This window comes from Callithrix jacchus, chromosome 16, assembly GCF_049354715.1.
Source record: "Callithrix jacchus isolate 240 chromosome 16, calJac240_pri, whole genome shotgun sequence".
NCBI lineage: Eukaryota > Metazoa > Chordata > Mammalia > Primates > Cebidae > Callithrix > Callithrix jacchus.
The window spans coordinates 802,795-819,004 of record NC_133517.1 but is presented as its reverse complement, the minus strand read 5'-3'; the positions used below and the strand labels follow the sequence as shown (position 1 = coordinate 819,004).

The 16,210-nt window shown below is 42.1% G+C and overlaps 2 protein-coding genes and 1 long non-coding RNA gene across 7 annotated transcripts in view; 2 read left to right on the top strand and 1 right to left on the bottom strand.

Moving 5' to 3' along the window:
* ATP6V1H (ATPase H+ transporting V1 subunit H) overlaps positions 1–411 on the bottom strand; it is a 100,258-nt gene extending 99,847 nt beyond the window's left edge. For all 4 annotated transcript variants that reach the window (XM_002758895.7, XM_003734936.6, XM_035277162.3 and 1 more), the window contains exon 1: positions 162–411. The gene's annotated coding sequence lies outside the window, so the exon portion shown is untranslated. The remainder of the gene's footprint in view (positions 1–161) is intronic.
* Positions 412–3,327: 2,916 nt separating this feature from the next.
* LOC144579673 (uncharacterized) lies at positions 3,328–4,426 on the top strand. The gene is made up of 2 exons (XR_013527821.1): positions 3,328–3,516; positions 3,802–4,426. It is a non-coding gene; the product is annotated as an uncharacterized LOC144579673 (long non-coding RNA).
* Positions 4,427–8,965: 4,539 nt separating this feature from the next.
* Positions 8,966–16,210, top strand: part of RGS20 (regulator of G protein signaling 20) — a 99,127-nt gene continuing 91,882 nt past the window's right edge. For both annotated transcript variants that reach the window (XM_008982625.5, XM_078352449.1), the window contains exon 1: positions 8,966–9,232. In XM_008982625.5, the coding sequence (XP_008980873.3) occupies positions 9,071–9,232 (162 nt within the window). In that variant the 5' untranslated portion in view covers positions 8,966–9,070. The remainder of the gene's footprint in view (positions 9,233–16,210) is intronic.

The following is a 16,210-nucleotide window of genomic DNA, read 5'->3' as shown; positions in this document are numbered from 1 at the left end:
TGGTTGAGGCCTGGAAGAGCAACCTGGCAACCGGGGGCCGAAGGAGGACGGAGGGGCCCAAGCGGCGAGACAGCAGCACGCAGCAGGCAAGCTGGAGAAACTGCAGGGGCGCCTGACCGGGTCCGGAGCCTGAGACCAAAAAACCCCGAGGGTGGCCTTACCTCGCGAACCCTGGGGACCCCACAATGCACCCAAAGCCGGCAGGGAGCGTGCGGCGGTCCGGGGCTCCGGGGCCACAGCCGGGCTGGGGCGCCGAGTCAGAGCCAAGGCGGCGTCTCCTGTCAGTTCCGGAGGTCTAAGCAGCAGCGAGAGACTCCGGGAGCGAAAAGTGAAGCGGGTCCCGCACCAAGGAGTCGTTGAGGGCAGCACAGGTAGAAGGAAACCAGCGCGGCCGCAAGAGGATGACAGAGCGTCGGTCACGTGGTAGGAGGCACGTGACCGCTGCGGAAAGCGGAAGCCGGAAGCCGGAAGCCGGAAGCCGGGAGAGTCCAAAACAGCCGGCGGAGGGGCGGGCGTTGTGGCGGGCCTTGTTCCGCGCGGGCAGCCGGAGCCCCTGAGTCCGTAACTTGGGCTTGGGAGCGACGCAATGCTCGGGCCTCAGCCAGCCAGGGCAGGTGGGAGGCGGCGAGCGTGGCAGGCACGCGAGGACCCCCAGCCTCCAGACCCAGGCCTCGCCTAGGGGAGGCCGAAGACCCCCACCCGGAAGCAGCTAGCGAGGCCAGAACTCTCTTATTTTAACCGTCTTCTTTTGAAAAGTTTGATTTATTCTGTAGCTTCCTGCTGGTCACAGGTATTCCTGCCCATTGGATCATGGGTCTCTCACCATAGGTATTTAGGGTGGGTATCCGTGGGTTAAAAAAAAAAATTAAAAATAAGGAAAAAAAAGTTTGATTTAGTGCTTTCAAATTAATTTTCATTTGGGTTTAACAGCTCCATGAAGCAGGCCTTCTTATTCCGATTTCAAATAGAAAACTAAGGCTGAGAAGTGGGTCAGAAAAGCTCTTTTGACCTAGGGTTGCATATTTAGCAAATAATAAATCCCACTGCAGTATTTGCATTTATACTAAAAAGTTATTAGTTGTTTATCCAAAACTCACATTTACTGGACGTCCTGTACTTTATCCGACAGTCCCATCTGGAGCCCATACTTTCCCCTAGTCCAGGCCTAAGCCTGGACTTAAAAGCAGAATGTCTTTGCCTTACAAGCAGAATGTACTGCCCTGAGGTGAGGTATATATGACAGTATGTTTTCCCTAAAAAGCACTGAAAAGGGCCGGGGCTGGTGGCTCACACCTCATCCCAGCACTTTGGGAGCCCAAGGCGGACAGATAACGAGGTCAGGAGTTCAAGACCAGCCTGGCCAACATAGTGAAATTCCATCTGTACTAAAAATACAAAAATTAGCCGGGTATGGTGGTGTGTGCCTGTAGTCTCAGCTACTCCGGAGGCTGAGGCAGAAGAACTGAACCCGGGAGTTAGAGGTTGCAGTGAGGTGAGATCGCATCACTGCACTCCAAGTCTGGGCAACAGAGTGAGACTCTGTCTCAAAAGAAGAAAAAAAAATTGAAAGGGATTTATAACTATAGCCACATTTTTACTAAAAATGTTAACTTTTAGTAAAATTAAAGTCAGAATAATCGAAATCATGCATTGATTGTGAATAAAGATATATAACAGCGTCAAAGATCATACTAGGTCACTCATTCTATCTTAGCCAGAAGTGAAAGTCTGAGTGTTGTTTTGAAAGCAGATCTAAGGGGGAAACTTTCATAAAGGAGAAACAGAAACCGATCATGTGCTAATAAACTCCTAAAAGCTGAAACAGAGCATGTTTTCTGTGTAACTAAGCAAAGCTGGCAAGGAGGCCTGATCTTTGCACTCCCTTTCTGTGTCACTTCAGCCACAGACTGGCAATACAGCGAGTCTCATGAGCTTTCAGAAGGCTCCCCCCTTCCCCTCTTTTCCGGGAGGCACAAAGATATGGGACAAAATCAGGAACTGTGCAGTGAGCAGACGGGCTGCTTCACAGGTCACCTGGGCTGGCATTCTCTGAGTATCGCAGCATTACCAATTTGTCTGGCTTAGGAAGAAAGGAGAGGCCAGTACTCCTGGTATTATCTCTCTTAACGTTATTTCTTTAACACTTCTATAGGAGACTTTTCTTGGTCCACTCAGGCTCCTGTAACCAAGTGCCATAGACTGGGTGGCTTATTAACAACAGAAATTCATTTTCTCACAGTTCTGGAGGCTGGAAGTCCGGAACTTGCGAGCTAGCATGCTCAGTTCTGGTGGAGGATTCTCCCAGCTTGCAGACTGCAGACTTCTCATTGTAGCTTCACATGGTGGAGAGAAAGTGAGAGAGCTCTCTGGGGTCTCTTTCATAAGGACATTAATTTCATGCATGAGAACGCCACCCTCATGACCTGATCATCTCCCAAAGGTCCCGCCTCCTAATACTGTCATCTTGGGAGTTCGGATTTCAACACAGGAATTTTGAGGAGACACAAACATCCAGACCATAGCAGTGAAGTCAAGTGCCTAATAATGTATCTTATCAGGGGTCCCCAAACCTTGGGACCCAGACTGGTGGGGTCCATGGTCTGTTAGGAACCGGGCTGCACAGCAGGAAGTGAGCAGTGGGCAAGCGCGCAGTAACGCCTGAGCTCTGCCTCCTGTCAGATCAGCAGTGGCGTTAGATTCTCACGGGAGCATGAACCCTGTTGTGAACTGCACGTGCAGGGGAGCCAGATTGCACACTCCTTATGAGAATCTAATGCCTCATGATCTGAGGTGGAATAGTTTCATCCTAAAACCAGCCCCATCACCCCCTACCCTGTCTGTGGAAAAACTGTCTTCCAGGAAATTGGTCCCTGGTACCAAAAGGGTTAGGGACTGTTGCATTATAGCATAGGCAAGGTAGCCTTGAGCTACCTTGAATTACTTTGTAATTTCTTTAAAAGCGAGCTTCAGATTTGTTATTGAGAAATGACATAAGGGAAATTAGATAAATCTATATGGACAGGAGAAAATAATAGTAATAATCTATTTCCTCAAGGGAATTTCTTCAGTCTGAAATATATGGACTGCTATAAACATCATCATTTCCAATCTTTTCTTTCCATGTATGAATTGAACTTATATTTGCCCACAGAAATAGAAAAGTTATAGTCAAAGAAAATCCCATTTTAAAATATTTGTCATGAAAACTTACCACCCCAAGTGAAGGTTATGCTACCTTCAGTTACACAAGGACTCTGAGAAGTTTGTATAGCTCACTGAATAAATTGCTAGTTTCATGGAAGAACGGTTTTCCATTCTTTGACTCAGTGCCCTTGGGAACAATAACAGAAGCTGGCCTAACAGTAGCACTGAAGAGTGACATCATGACCCCTTCACAAAGTGCTCTGATTGCTTTGGTATTGCCGAAGCACATCTATCATCAATTACACAGGTTTTCACTTACACTCCATCCCAGTGTTCTGAATTCTTATGGCAGCCACGCTTCAGATTTCGCAGGCAAGTTAATTTCATTGCATTGTACCATTGGCCCCATAAGGACAACCTCCCAAACTTGACATTTTAAAACTATGGTCCATGTGGTAGACAGCCTCTGAAATGGCTCTTACTGATCCCCACCTCCCAGTGACTCATATCCTTATGCAATCCTCTCTTCTTGAGTGTGGGCTGGATCTACACTTGCTGGTCCTTATGTTCCTCTAAGGATCAGAAAATGGCAAAAGTAAAGGGATGTCAATTCTGAGATCAGGTGACAAAAGACTTGTCTTGCTTGCATTCTCCCAGGTTCTTCTCACTTGCTCACTGATGCAGCAAGGTGCCATGTTGTGAACCATAGAGAAGCTGATGTGGCCGAACCAACAACAGCCCCCAGTGAACAACCAGTAAAAAATTGAAGCCCTTAGTCCAGGCATCAAAGAAACAAATATGGACAACTGCGTGGGTAAGCCTGAAACAGAGCCCAGCTGAGCTTTGAAATGTCAGCAGCCAACACCTTCACTGCGGCCTGCGAGAGACCTGACGCCAGAAAACACAGCTATACTGCAGCTCAGTTCCTGAAACGGTGAAAGGGCATGAGACTTACTGCCCCACTCTAAACACTTGGTCGCTTGAGGAAGTTGTCTTTCTTTTTAGGAAATGTAACAGCTTTATTGAGATATTATTCATAGAACATAAAAGCCACCCATTTAAAAGATACAATTCAATGGTTTTTAGTACGTTCATCACACTATACATGTATCACCACAATCAGTTTTAGCACGTTTTTCTCGCTCTAAAACGAAGCCCCTTACCCATAGTAGTCACTCGCTTCCTCTCCAAACACCCCCCTGCCCTCGGCAAATACTAATTTTTTTATATCTCAAGATTGGCCTATTCAGGAGATTTCTTTAATAAATGTGATCATACAATATGTGGTCTTTTGTGGATGACTTCTTTCACTTTACCGTGAAGTTTTCAAGGTTTATGTTGCAGCTTGTATCCACACTTCATTCCTTTTTACGGCTGAATGCTATTCCATTGTACGATGTACCACATTTTGTTTATCTGTTTACCAGTTAGTGGGCATGCAGATTGTTTTAATTTTTTTTTTTTTTTTTAGATGGAATTTTGTTCTTGTTGCCCAGGCTGGAAGGCAATGGCACGATCTTGGCTCACCACAACCTCTGTCTCCCAGATTTAAGCGATTTTCCTGCCTTAGCCTCCAGTAGCTGGGATTACGGGCCTGTGCCACCGCACCCGGCTAATTTTGTATGTTTCGTAGAGATTGGGTTTTTCCATGTTGGTCGTGCTGGTCTCAAGCTTCTGACTTCAAGTGATCTGCCCTCCTCAGGCTCCCAAAGTGCTGGGATTACAGGCATGAGCCACCGCGCCCGGCCTGTTTCAATTTTTTAGACCTTTGTATGCAAGTCTTTGTGTGATCATAGGTTCCATTTATGTTATTTGAGCAGATACCTAGGAGTAGAATTGTTGGTTTATATGGTAACTCTGTGTTTAACAGTTTGAGGAACTGCCAGACTGTTTTCCAAAGTGGTTGCAAGGCCTTGCATTCACCCCAGTAATGTATGAAAGACTCAGTGTCTCCACATCTTCACCAACACTGTCATTGTCTGTGTTTTTAGTTAAAGCAAATCCATTTTGGTGTGAATAGGTGTCTCACTGTGGTTTTGACTTCTTTCCCCAGCGTCTAATAGTCCTGAACATTTTTTCATGTGCTTATTTAGCCATTTGTACATCATCTTGGGAGAAATGTTTATTTAAACACTTTACCCATTTTTAATTGGGTGGGTTTTTTGTTGTTGTTTTTGAATTGTAAGAGCTCTTTGTATATTCTGGATTACAATTCCCTTATTTACATGATTTGCAATATTCTCCCCTATTTTGTGGGTTGTCTTTTCACTTTCTTTATGATGTACTTTAAAGCACAAAAGTTTTTAATTTTTATTAAGTCCGATTTACCTATTTTCTTTTTTGTCAGTTGCACTTTTGATATTGTATCAAAGAAGGACTTGCCTAATCCAAGATCACAAAGATTTAACCTTATGTTTTCTTCTCAGAGTTTCATAGCTTTGGCTCTTACATTTAGATCTATGATTCATCCTGAATTAGTTTTTCTAAAGAGTGTGAAATAGAGGTCCTATGTAATTTTTCTGCATGTGGAGAAGCAGTTATCCTCACACCATTTGCTGAAAAAACGATCCTTTCCCCATTGAATTGTCTTGTCAGAAATCAATTGACAAGTGTATGGGTTAATTCTGGACTCTCAGTTCTGTCTCATTGATAAACACATCTACATACCTATCCTTATAGCAGTACCACACAGTCTTAATTACTGTACCTTTAAAAATATTTTTTTAATTTTTAAGTTCTTGATTACATGTGCAGGATGTGCAGCTTTGTTACATAGGTAAATGTGTGCATGGTGGTTTGCTGCACCTATCAACCCATCACCTAGGTATTAAGCCCAGAATACATTTGCTATTTTTCCTAATGCTCTCCCTCCCCCAACCCCACCCCGAAAGTACCAGTGTGTGATGTTCTCCTCCCTGTGTCCACGTGTTCTCATTGTTCAGCTAACACTTATAAGTGAGAACATGTGGGGTTTGGTTTTCTGTTCCTGCGTTCGTTTGCCAAGGATAATGGCTCCCAGCTCCATCCATGTCCCTGCAAAAGACACGATCTCAATCCTTTTTATGGCTGCATAGTATTCAATGGTATATATGTCCCACATTTTCTTTATCCAGTCTATCACTGATGGGCATATGGGTTGATTACATATCTTTGCTATTGTGAACAGTGCTGCAATGAATATGTGAGCATGTACCCTTGTAACAGAGTCATTTATACACCTTTGGGTATATTCCCAGTAATGAGATTGCTGGGTCAAATGTTATTTCTGGTTCCAGATCTTTGAGGAATCGCCCACACTGTCTTCCACAATGGTGCAACTAATTTATATTCCCACCAACAGTATAAAAGCATTCCTATTTCTCCACAACCTCAGCAGCATCTATTGTTTCTTGACTTTTTAGTAATTGCCATTCTGACTGGTATGTGATGGTATCTCATTGTGATTTGGATTTTCATTTCTCTCTCTCTCTCTCTCTCTCTCTCTCTCTCTCTCTCTCTCTTTCTCTCTCTTTTTTTTTTTTTTTTCCTGAGACAACGTCTTGCTCTGTCACCCAGCCTGGAGTGCAGTGCCGCAATCTCGGGTCACTGCAATCCCCGCCTCCCTGGTTCAAACGATTCTCCTGCCTCAGTATCCTGAGTAGCTGGGACTACACCCAGCTAATTTTTGTATTTTTAGTAGAGACAGATTTTCACCACATTAGCCAGGCTGGTCTTGAGCTCCTGACCTCAGGTGATCCATCCACCTCAGCCTCCCAAAGTTCTGGGATTGCAGGCATTGAGCCACCACACCAGCCTGATTTGCATTTCTCTAATGATCAGTGATGATGAGCTTTTTTTCATATGTGTGTTGGCTGCATGAATGTCTTCTTTTGGGAAGTGTCTGTTCATAGTCCTTTGTCCACTTTTTAATTGGGTTGTTTTTTTCTTGTAAATTTGTTTAAGTTCCTTGTAAATTCTGGTTATTAGACCTTTGTCAGATGGATAGGTTGCAAAAATTTTCTCCCACTCTGTAGGTTGCCTGTTCACTCTGATGATAGTTTCTTTTGCTGTGCAGAAGCTCTCTAGTTTAATTAGATCCCATTTGTCAATTTTGGCTTTTGTTGCAATTGTTTTTGGAAATTTTTTCATAAAATGAAAAATGCCTATGTCCTAAATGGTATTGCCTAGATTTCCTTCTAGGGTTTTTATAGTTTTGGGTTTTACATTTAAGTCTTTAATCCATCTTGAGTTAATTTGTGTATAAGGTGTAAGGAAGGGGTCTGGTTTCAATTTTCTGCATATGGCTAGCTCTCCCAGCACCATTTATTAAATAGGGAACCCATTGCTTGTTTTTTTGGGTTTTTTTTAAGGTTTGTTGATGATCAGATGGTTGTAGATGGTCTTATTTCTGAGTTCTCTATTCTGTTCCATCAGTCTATAAATCTGTTTTAGTGACAGTACCATGCTGTTTTGGTTATTGTAGCCTTGCAATATAGTTTGAAGTCCAATAGCGTGATGCCTCCAGCTTTGTTCTTTTTGCTTAGGATCATCTTGGCTGTATGAGCTCTTCTTTGGTTCCATATGAATTTTAAAATAGTTTTTTCTAATTTTGTGAAGAATGTCAATGGTCATTACTGTAGCTTTGTGCTACATTTTAAAATTGAGAGGTGTGATCCTTCAACTTTTTTTTTTCAAGACTGTTTTGGATATTCTAGGTCCCTTGTAATTTTTTTTTTTTTTTTTTTGAGATGTAGTCTCACCCTGTCCCCCAGGCTGGAGTGCAGTGGCACAATCTCAGATCACTGCAACCTCTGTCTCCTAGGTTCAAGTGATTCTCCTGCCTCAGCCTCCTGAGTAGCTGAGATTACAGGTGCCTGCCACCACACCCAGCTAATTTTTTTGCATTGTTAGTAGAGATGGGATTTCACCATGTTGGTTAGGCTGGTCTCAAACTCCTGACTTCCCGATCTGTCCCCCTCAGCCTCCCAAAGTGCTGGGGTTACAGGCATGAGCCACCGTGCCCAGCCCCTTAAAATTTTATACGAATGTTTAGAATCTACTGTCAACTTCTGCAGAAGAAAGGAGCCGAGATATGATAGAGATTGCCTTGAATCTATAAAGCGGTTTTACGAAAGGAAACTCTTTAGTTTATAGACCCCAGCAATATACATCTCTTATCTTTGTGCACCCTCAAACCCAACAGAAGCTACCTGGGCATTAGTTACCTCTTGACAGAAAGGTATTCTATCTTTTCCTTTCTGCTTAATAATCTTACATTTATAAAGCAGTTTATAAATATGAAGTAGTGTTAGAAGTCAATTCTTGGCTTACTTATTGTCTAGTTGTCTCATAAGAAAATCAATGTAACTTATTCCACATGATGTACATAAAAAGCAAAATAACCCTTGAGTTTAAGTTTGGGTATGAGTTTTGCATCAGTTTCTAGCTAAAGAGTTGATTGCAATTAAAATAACTTTTTAAGCAACTTGGAAAGTTTGGGCCAACCACCTGTCTGTCAATTGCACAGCCCAAGATTGTCAAGTACTATTGCCTGTCACATGCCACTAATACAGAATTTTGCCAGGAAATCTGTTTATCACTATATGCTAAGCTGTATATCACTTGGATCATTTCTTTCCGTTTCGATTTAGGATTACATCTGAATTAAGAATACATTTCTACCTTTAGAGGGCACTCATAACATACGGCACCTAGACATTCAAGTAAGCAGCTCTACCAAGAATAGAAGATGAAAGATCTGTGGATAAGCTACTGATCCACACAGCAGATAATCCTGTTGCTTTCATTAGTGTAACTTTCCAAGGAGCCTCCCCACAGACTCAGAGCCAGCCCAGCATTAGCCGAACGAAGAGAGACAGAGTGGATCCTGTGCTAATATCGGCATAACCAGGCCACAGGACTCATTTGGGGCCTTTATTGTAAAAACATGCCCCAGCTTTCCCAAGATAGCCAAGAGTGCCTCCAGAAACATTTCTCCAGGCCGTCTATATGGACGCAGTTTCTGCCCCTGTTTAGGGCTCAGAGATATAACGCAGACATTCACCAAACCACAGAAAATGGAGACCCCAGGGCTGCGCCTGACTTCAAGGTAAGATGATCTCCACAATCCATGATCCTTTCCTGTCAAGGGAAGGTGTTTACTCAGAACGAATATAAACTATAGGCAAGCTTTAGTGCCGTTGCTCACTTATCTTAACGTTTGATCGAAAATGTTTTCAAACCAACCCCTAGGGAAATCTAGAACCTAGAAGGTAATTACCTGATCTATCTAATTTTCTCCTGTCTATACAGAGTCCCTTTACCAAAACAAATGATAGTTTATTGCTTTTTTGTTTGTTTGCATGTTTCAGGCTATAACACTCAGCAAATCTAGACAGATTTTGTGGCTACTGGTATTAGCCCTTGGGTATCTTTCGCCGATATAAATATTATATCCCATATAATAATACTGAAAGAAAAATTACGGACTGCTTTCTAAAATAATTCCTAGGAAAAAAATGATAAACTAATAAAGGAACATAAGAACATTAAAGAGCTAAGGGGTTTCCAAACTTTGATTTTTCCAAAATCAAAGTTTCCTGACGTGCATTTCCTAAGCACGTCATGAGTTTGTATCAGTAGGTAATCACATTATTTATGCAAAGAGTGACAGTTTTCCTGCTGGATGTTACACGTGTCTTTGAAGAAAATACAGTGTGAGCCTGTAAATCCTCTTAGCTATTAATAGAACTATCTCCTGAAAGGTTCCTTGGTGTAGAATACGGACATGTGTTAATGTCTAATGAGCAATGCGCACACTCAGAACTAAATGCTGCAAAACTACAAAACTGTTCCAATACTTTAACACCAGAAAATTCACCTGTTCTTGCCGTGGTTCATATTCTGATAATAATCATCATTTATTTGCAAATTCTTTATGTAATTCTCTAGATCTGCCCTTTCTTCTCATGTTATTTTAACCATTTGGCATTAGCGGAGGGGAAAAAAATAAAAATAAAAAGGGTTAACACAAATTATCATCTGAGCACTAGGAGTTTGGGAAACTGCAATGAAATGGGATGTAGTGACCAAGAGTCCCGAATTAATGGACATCTTAATGTCGGCAACACATGCAAAAGATGTTTCTGAAATACAGAACGTGGAGGCTACTTTGAGGAAACAGACAGCAACAACAACAAATACACCCACTGTGTGACGCGTATGTGCGCTGTTGTGTATGTATGTATGTATATACAGGCACGCACACACATATAATTTCAGAGTTCTAAGTGTGTTGAGAAGGTATGCTGTAAGTGGAATCAAAGACAAAATGCAAAAACATTTAAGAATCAGTATTGCACCTTCCCAGAATCGACCATACACGCCGGTGCTGAGCAGCCTAAGTTCCATCCTAACCTCACTGACCTGCTAATAGGCTCCAGCCTGCACAGCAGCAGCAAGGGAGAAATCCACTTGGGATGCTACTGGCTCTTTCACTCAGTTTTGCCTTTTGAAAAAAATCTTTTTATATTGCATCTGAATACAGAAAGAGGAAACGTGCCCTTCTAGCAAATGTAAAGGATGGAAACACTCAACTCATTTTGAGTCCGCAGATATCATTGAATCCTTACTAACTGCGAAACATTGGGCTAGGAGCTGTAGGAAATAAAGAGAAACAGCAAGATATGCTCCCTCCTTTCTGGAGACTTACTTTATATTGAGAAAGACAAGCATATAGCATATTATCAGCGTGACTCATGTTAATAATATAAGATACCTACATAACAATTGTACATTCAATCAGTAAGATATTAGGGAAGGAATATGATCAGTATAGGACAAGACGATTGAAGAAGCCTGGTGTTAGAATGAAAGCAGTGAAATTTAAGGTACATGTGAAATAAGGTCTAACAACATACATGTAGAGGCAGAGAGAGGGAACTTGGGCTAAAATGTGTCTATATGTCCGGGGGTCAGTGAGAAATTCTAAAAAATCCTCAACCTACGCCTTGCAGTTTATGTAACAATTACCCCCAAATGGATTATGGACTTAAATGTACAACTCCATGTGAAACTATAGAACTTTTAGGAAAAAAAATGAGAGAAAATATTTATGAGCTAGGGCTAAGCAAAGAGTACACAGACATCAAAAAATCATGATCAGTTCAAGAAAATAAACCAATAAATCAGACTTCATTAGAATTAAAAGCTTTTGTCATGCCAAAGACTGTTGAGAGGATGAAAGACGGCATACACATGGCAGGAAAATGCTTTCACCCTCATGTCTGCCAAAAGCCTTGAACCTAGAATAAAGAATTCTCAAAACTCAAGAGTAAAAGACAAAGAGTCCAACAAGAATCTGGGCAAAAGACATCAGCAAGCATTTTACCGAAGAGCTTATGCAGATGGCAAATCAATATATGAAAAGATAGGCAGCACTGTCAGCCGTTAGGGAGCTGCAAGTTAAAACCACAGGGAAATGTCAGTACACACCCAGCAGAATGGCTAAAATGAAAAAAATAATGGCTATAAAAATGGCTAAAACTGTGACACCAGCTGCTGGAAGGACGCAGAGAAACTGAATCATTCAGGCATTGCTGATAGGAATGTAAAATAGTATAGCCAGTCTGGAACACAATTTGGCAATTTCTCATAAGACTGAATGCACAGCTACCGTTAGGCGTCTATCCCAGAGAAAGGAAAACCTACATTTATATCAACGCTGTTTGCCAACGTCCACAGCGGCTTTATTTGTAATAGCCAAAAACCAGAAACAACCCAAAAGCCCTTCAAGGGATGAATGATTAAACAAACTGGTACATCCATACCATGGAGTCCTATGGAGCCGCGAAATGGAGTGAACCACTGATACACAAAACAACCCGGATAGACTTCGGGGAATGATGCTGAGCGGGGAGAAAAAGCCAATTCCAGACGATCACATGCTATACATATGTGTATGATTCCATACAAGCCACTCTTTTTTCTTGAGATGGGATCTTGCTCTGTCACACAGGCTGGAGTGCAGTGGCACGTTCTTGGCTCACTGCAACCTCCGCCTCGTGGATTCAAGCGATTCTCTCACCTTTGCCTCCCAAGTAGCTAGGACTACAGGCACACACTACCACATGCAGCTGATTTTTGTATTTTTATTAGAGATGGAGTTTCACCAGATTGGCCAGGCTGATCTCGAACCCCTGACCTCAAGTGATCCACCCACCTCGGCCTCCCAAAGTCCCGGGATTACAGGCATGAGCCACCATGCCTGGCCTCTATCCTATTCTCTTTTAAAGATGAGTAGATAACTGTTCAGACAGATTAAATAACACGTGCATGATTATATATATAGGGTTTTTTATTTTTTTCATTTCTAAATATCACAGAAGAATATATAGTTTTTAATGAGTCCATTGATTTTAAATATTTTTACTGAATGCCTCTGCCTAAGTGCTAGTTAGAACTCACAGTCCATCTGAATAAGCTCTGTGAATGGTACCAGTGACGTTTCCTGGTTTTGCTATTGTCCTTCAGTTACGCAGTCTCTATTGAGGGAAACTGGGTGATGGGTACACGGCACCGCTCTGTACATGTGTGCGTATGTGATTTCCTGTAACTACAGCATTATTTCAAAATAAAAATGGTTTTAAAGCAAACCTCCAGATGCAGGTTAAACTGAGACTATGACACACAAATTGCCTGCATTTATTGTTGTGGTTCTACCAGTTGTTCTTTTCATCTGGATCCGTGGGCTCGTGGCATTGATGTGGTCTGACCTGTTTTAGAGATGAGAAAGTTTGGATACACTATTGACTGCATATGTGAATTCAGCTGAGAGGTGATTTGAACCTGGATTTTCTGACACTTATTTCAATATATATTTGATAGCTTCTGACAGTGATTTAAAAAGTGGACTGTAGTTTCCTGAGCTTGGAGTCAGCCATCTGAATAGTACTTTCTCTCCGCATTCTGCCCAAAATAACACTAATTTACTACAAAATTTACTACAAAATAAACTACTACCCCCTCAACACACACACCTGCACATACACTCACACACTTGTCTTCATCAGAGTACTTCTTTATTTATTTTTAATTTTTTTTTTAGACTCAGTCTCGCTCTGCCGCCCAGGCTGGAGTGCAGTGGTGCAATCTCAGCTCACTGCAACCTCCACCACCCAAGTTCAAGTGATTCTCCTGCCTCAGCCTCCCAACTAGCTGGGACTAATTTTTTTTTGTGTGTGTGTATTTTTAGTAGAGTCAGGGTTTCATCATGTTGGCCGAACTGGTCTCAAACTCCTGACCTCAGATGATCCACCCACCTCAGCCTCCCCAAGTGCTGGGATTACAGGCATGAGCTACTGTGCCTGGCTGATTAGATTTTTTTTTTTCCACCATCAGGATTTCTGTTTCTTTTCACGGCAGGAATGCAAGTGGGATGCTGGGTGAATCCAAGGCCAGCAGTTTTTCTGGACAATCAACATAAGGAAGAGAAAGCATTACAGCAGCTCTAGTGAGAAGTCAACACATAAATATATATGTTCCTGTGTGTGCATTCTTTTTCAGTAATAAACATGGTCAGAGCTTAGACAGGAGAGCCGTTTCCAAATGTTACTTTTCAGCCCATTCCAAAGTCAATGCCCTTCTGAAAGTGTTGGCTTCTAAGTGGTCTGACCACCTACAAGGTCTGCCTGCTGTTCCAGACGTGTGATCCCTTGAGCAGAAGATCAAAGCACTTGTTTTGAAACGTTCTACTCAGAAAGGAGAAAATAAATCTCAAGGCGCGGAAGGGCCGCTACAAAGACAATGGAGCCTTGTGTGCTGAAAAGGACAGACAAAAGAAGAAAGGAAAAACTGCTTAGTAAGGGAGCAATTATGCCTGTTGGCCAAATACCTTTCCATTAGCGTATTCAGCATAATTCTGCCCTGCCTCCATTTGTGAAAAAGGAAGTTCTTGCTGGCCGTCCTCCAGCACCTGCTTCGGGGTCTTCCCAAGTGAGGCCAGGGCGATGTGGGCTGCGGGGCTCAGGGCCTTGGGTTCTCAGTGAGCAGTACTTACATGGTCTTCCTTTGATGGACACCATAAGGGAGACCTTGGGGATGATCATTGGGAAAGTGAAAAAACGTCTTCAGTTATTCAGCCTCGAAGCTTGCAACCCAGGACAATCCATGTGACACGAAGAACCAAACAAGGGGGAATGAAGAAAGGGGAGATGTTGGTCAAAGGGCACAAAGTATCAGTTAGATTAGAGAAATAAATCGTATTGATCTGTTCTACAGTATGGTGGCCGCAGTTAACACAGCTTGGAGCATCTGTAATCTGAAAGTCCAAAATGCAAAATACTCCAAAATCTGAAAGTTTTCAAGTGCAGACATGACATTCAGAGGGAATGCTCATCGGAGCATTTCAGAGTCGGATTTTTAGATTCGGGATGCTAAACCAGCAAGTATAATACAGATATTCCAAACGCTGAAAAAAATCTGAAATCCAAAGTGCTTCTGGTCCCAATCATTTTGTGTAAGGAATGCTCAGCTGGTAATCCTGTATATTTCAAAGTTGCAAAAAAGTAGATTTTTTACTTTCTTATCACAAAAAAATAAATAGATGAGGTGATGGGTATGTTAGCTTTATTTAAGTTTTCTATACTGTATACAAATATTAAAACATCACATTGTACCCCATAAATATATGCAATTATCATGTGTCCCTTAAAAATAAAAATAAATAAAATAGCTTTTAGCTTGTCATAAAAGGTACTTATCATCATCCCAGAGACTTTTCTTATATAGCTAACTTGGACAATCTCTTACATTAATGAAGCACCATTAGCTAAGGTACCAGCTAATGCCTTTCAAAGTAATAAATGAAATGCTGATCAATTTAAAAGTAAACGATGACCAGGCACGGTGGCTCACACCTGTAATCCCAGCATTTTGGGAAGGTTGGGCACGGTGGCTCACTCCTGTAATCCTAGCACTTTGGGAGGCTGATGAAGGAGGACTTCTTGAGTTCAGGAGTTCGAGACCAGCTTGGGCAACTTAGTGAGACCCTGTCTCTAAATAAAAAATAAATTTAAAAAGTGAATAGCCAAAGGTAATCTTCAAAATCCCTCACATAACTTTCATAAAATTTGAGAAGTGAATGATGTGTTCATGAATAACAGAGAAACATGTCACCTTCACTGATGAAAACACTAGGCAAGAAACATTGGTACCTCAGTTTAGGTAGCCCAACTCAGACAACCTGTCTACAGCAGTCAGGTAATCTCTATCATGCTCCAGTAACAACTAAACCCCATCATGTCAGAGGGAAGTGATCCCACTGATTTCACTCACACTCACATTGTTTTTGACAAAACCAGGCCCACTACCGATTTAATTACGAAGCAGGCTTGGAAACATAGAGGAGCCCGAGACACCAGTAAGCACCAGCAGCCTCCACCACACCATCCACTGGGCGCTGATCTGAAGACCTGTCTACTCCGCTTACAATCTGATTGAGACTCTGAACAGGAAAAATGGAAAGCCATTCTATCAATGAAACAGACAAGTATCTCACTACGGTAAGGCCCTCTGGTAGAAAGAGAGGTCATAAATAGAAAACTCAAGTGACTATAAATAAAAAGTAAAACATTCCTTATATCAAAAATGGATGCATTTTGATGCACACACACATGCACGCACACACACACGCGCACACACACACACACACATCCTTTTAAAAACGTGTATATGCACATACCTGAAAGAGAGCATAATGTGTATTTGTGCTTTTCATGTATACATTGGCTTGAAAAAAGTCAAGGTAATATCGTAAAGAGCCAGAGGTGGCAGTGCTGAACAAACAGAGGTAGGGAAGAGTGAAAAGGAAGGTGGCATGTGACAGCTGATTCACCCTAGAGGTTCTAGAAGCAACTGAGAAGCCCCTGAGCAAGGAAGGTAGAGAAGGGTCTCCAGTGATCTGCTGGGGCAAGCTCAGAAGATTGTTTGCTACAGTTAATGTGGCCCTGTTTTTTTTTTTAACCTGTAGCATGTGCAATGCCTCCTTGACTGTCTGAAAAATATCCAGCAATGGAACTGCGGTTACATT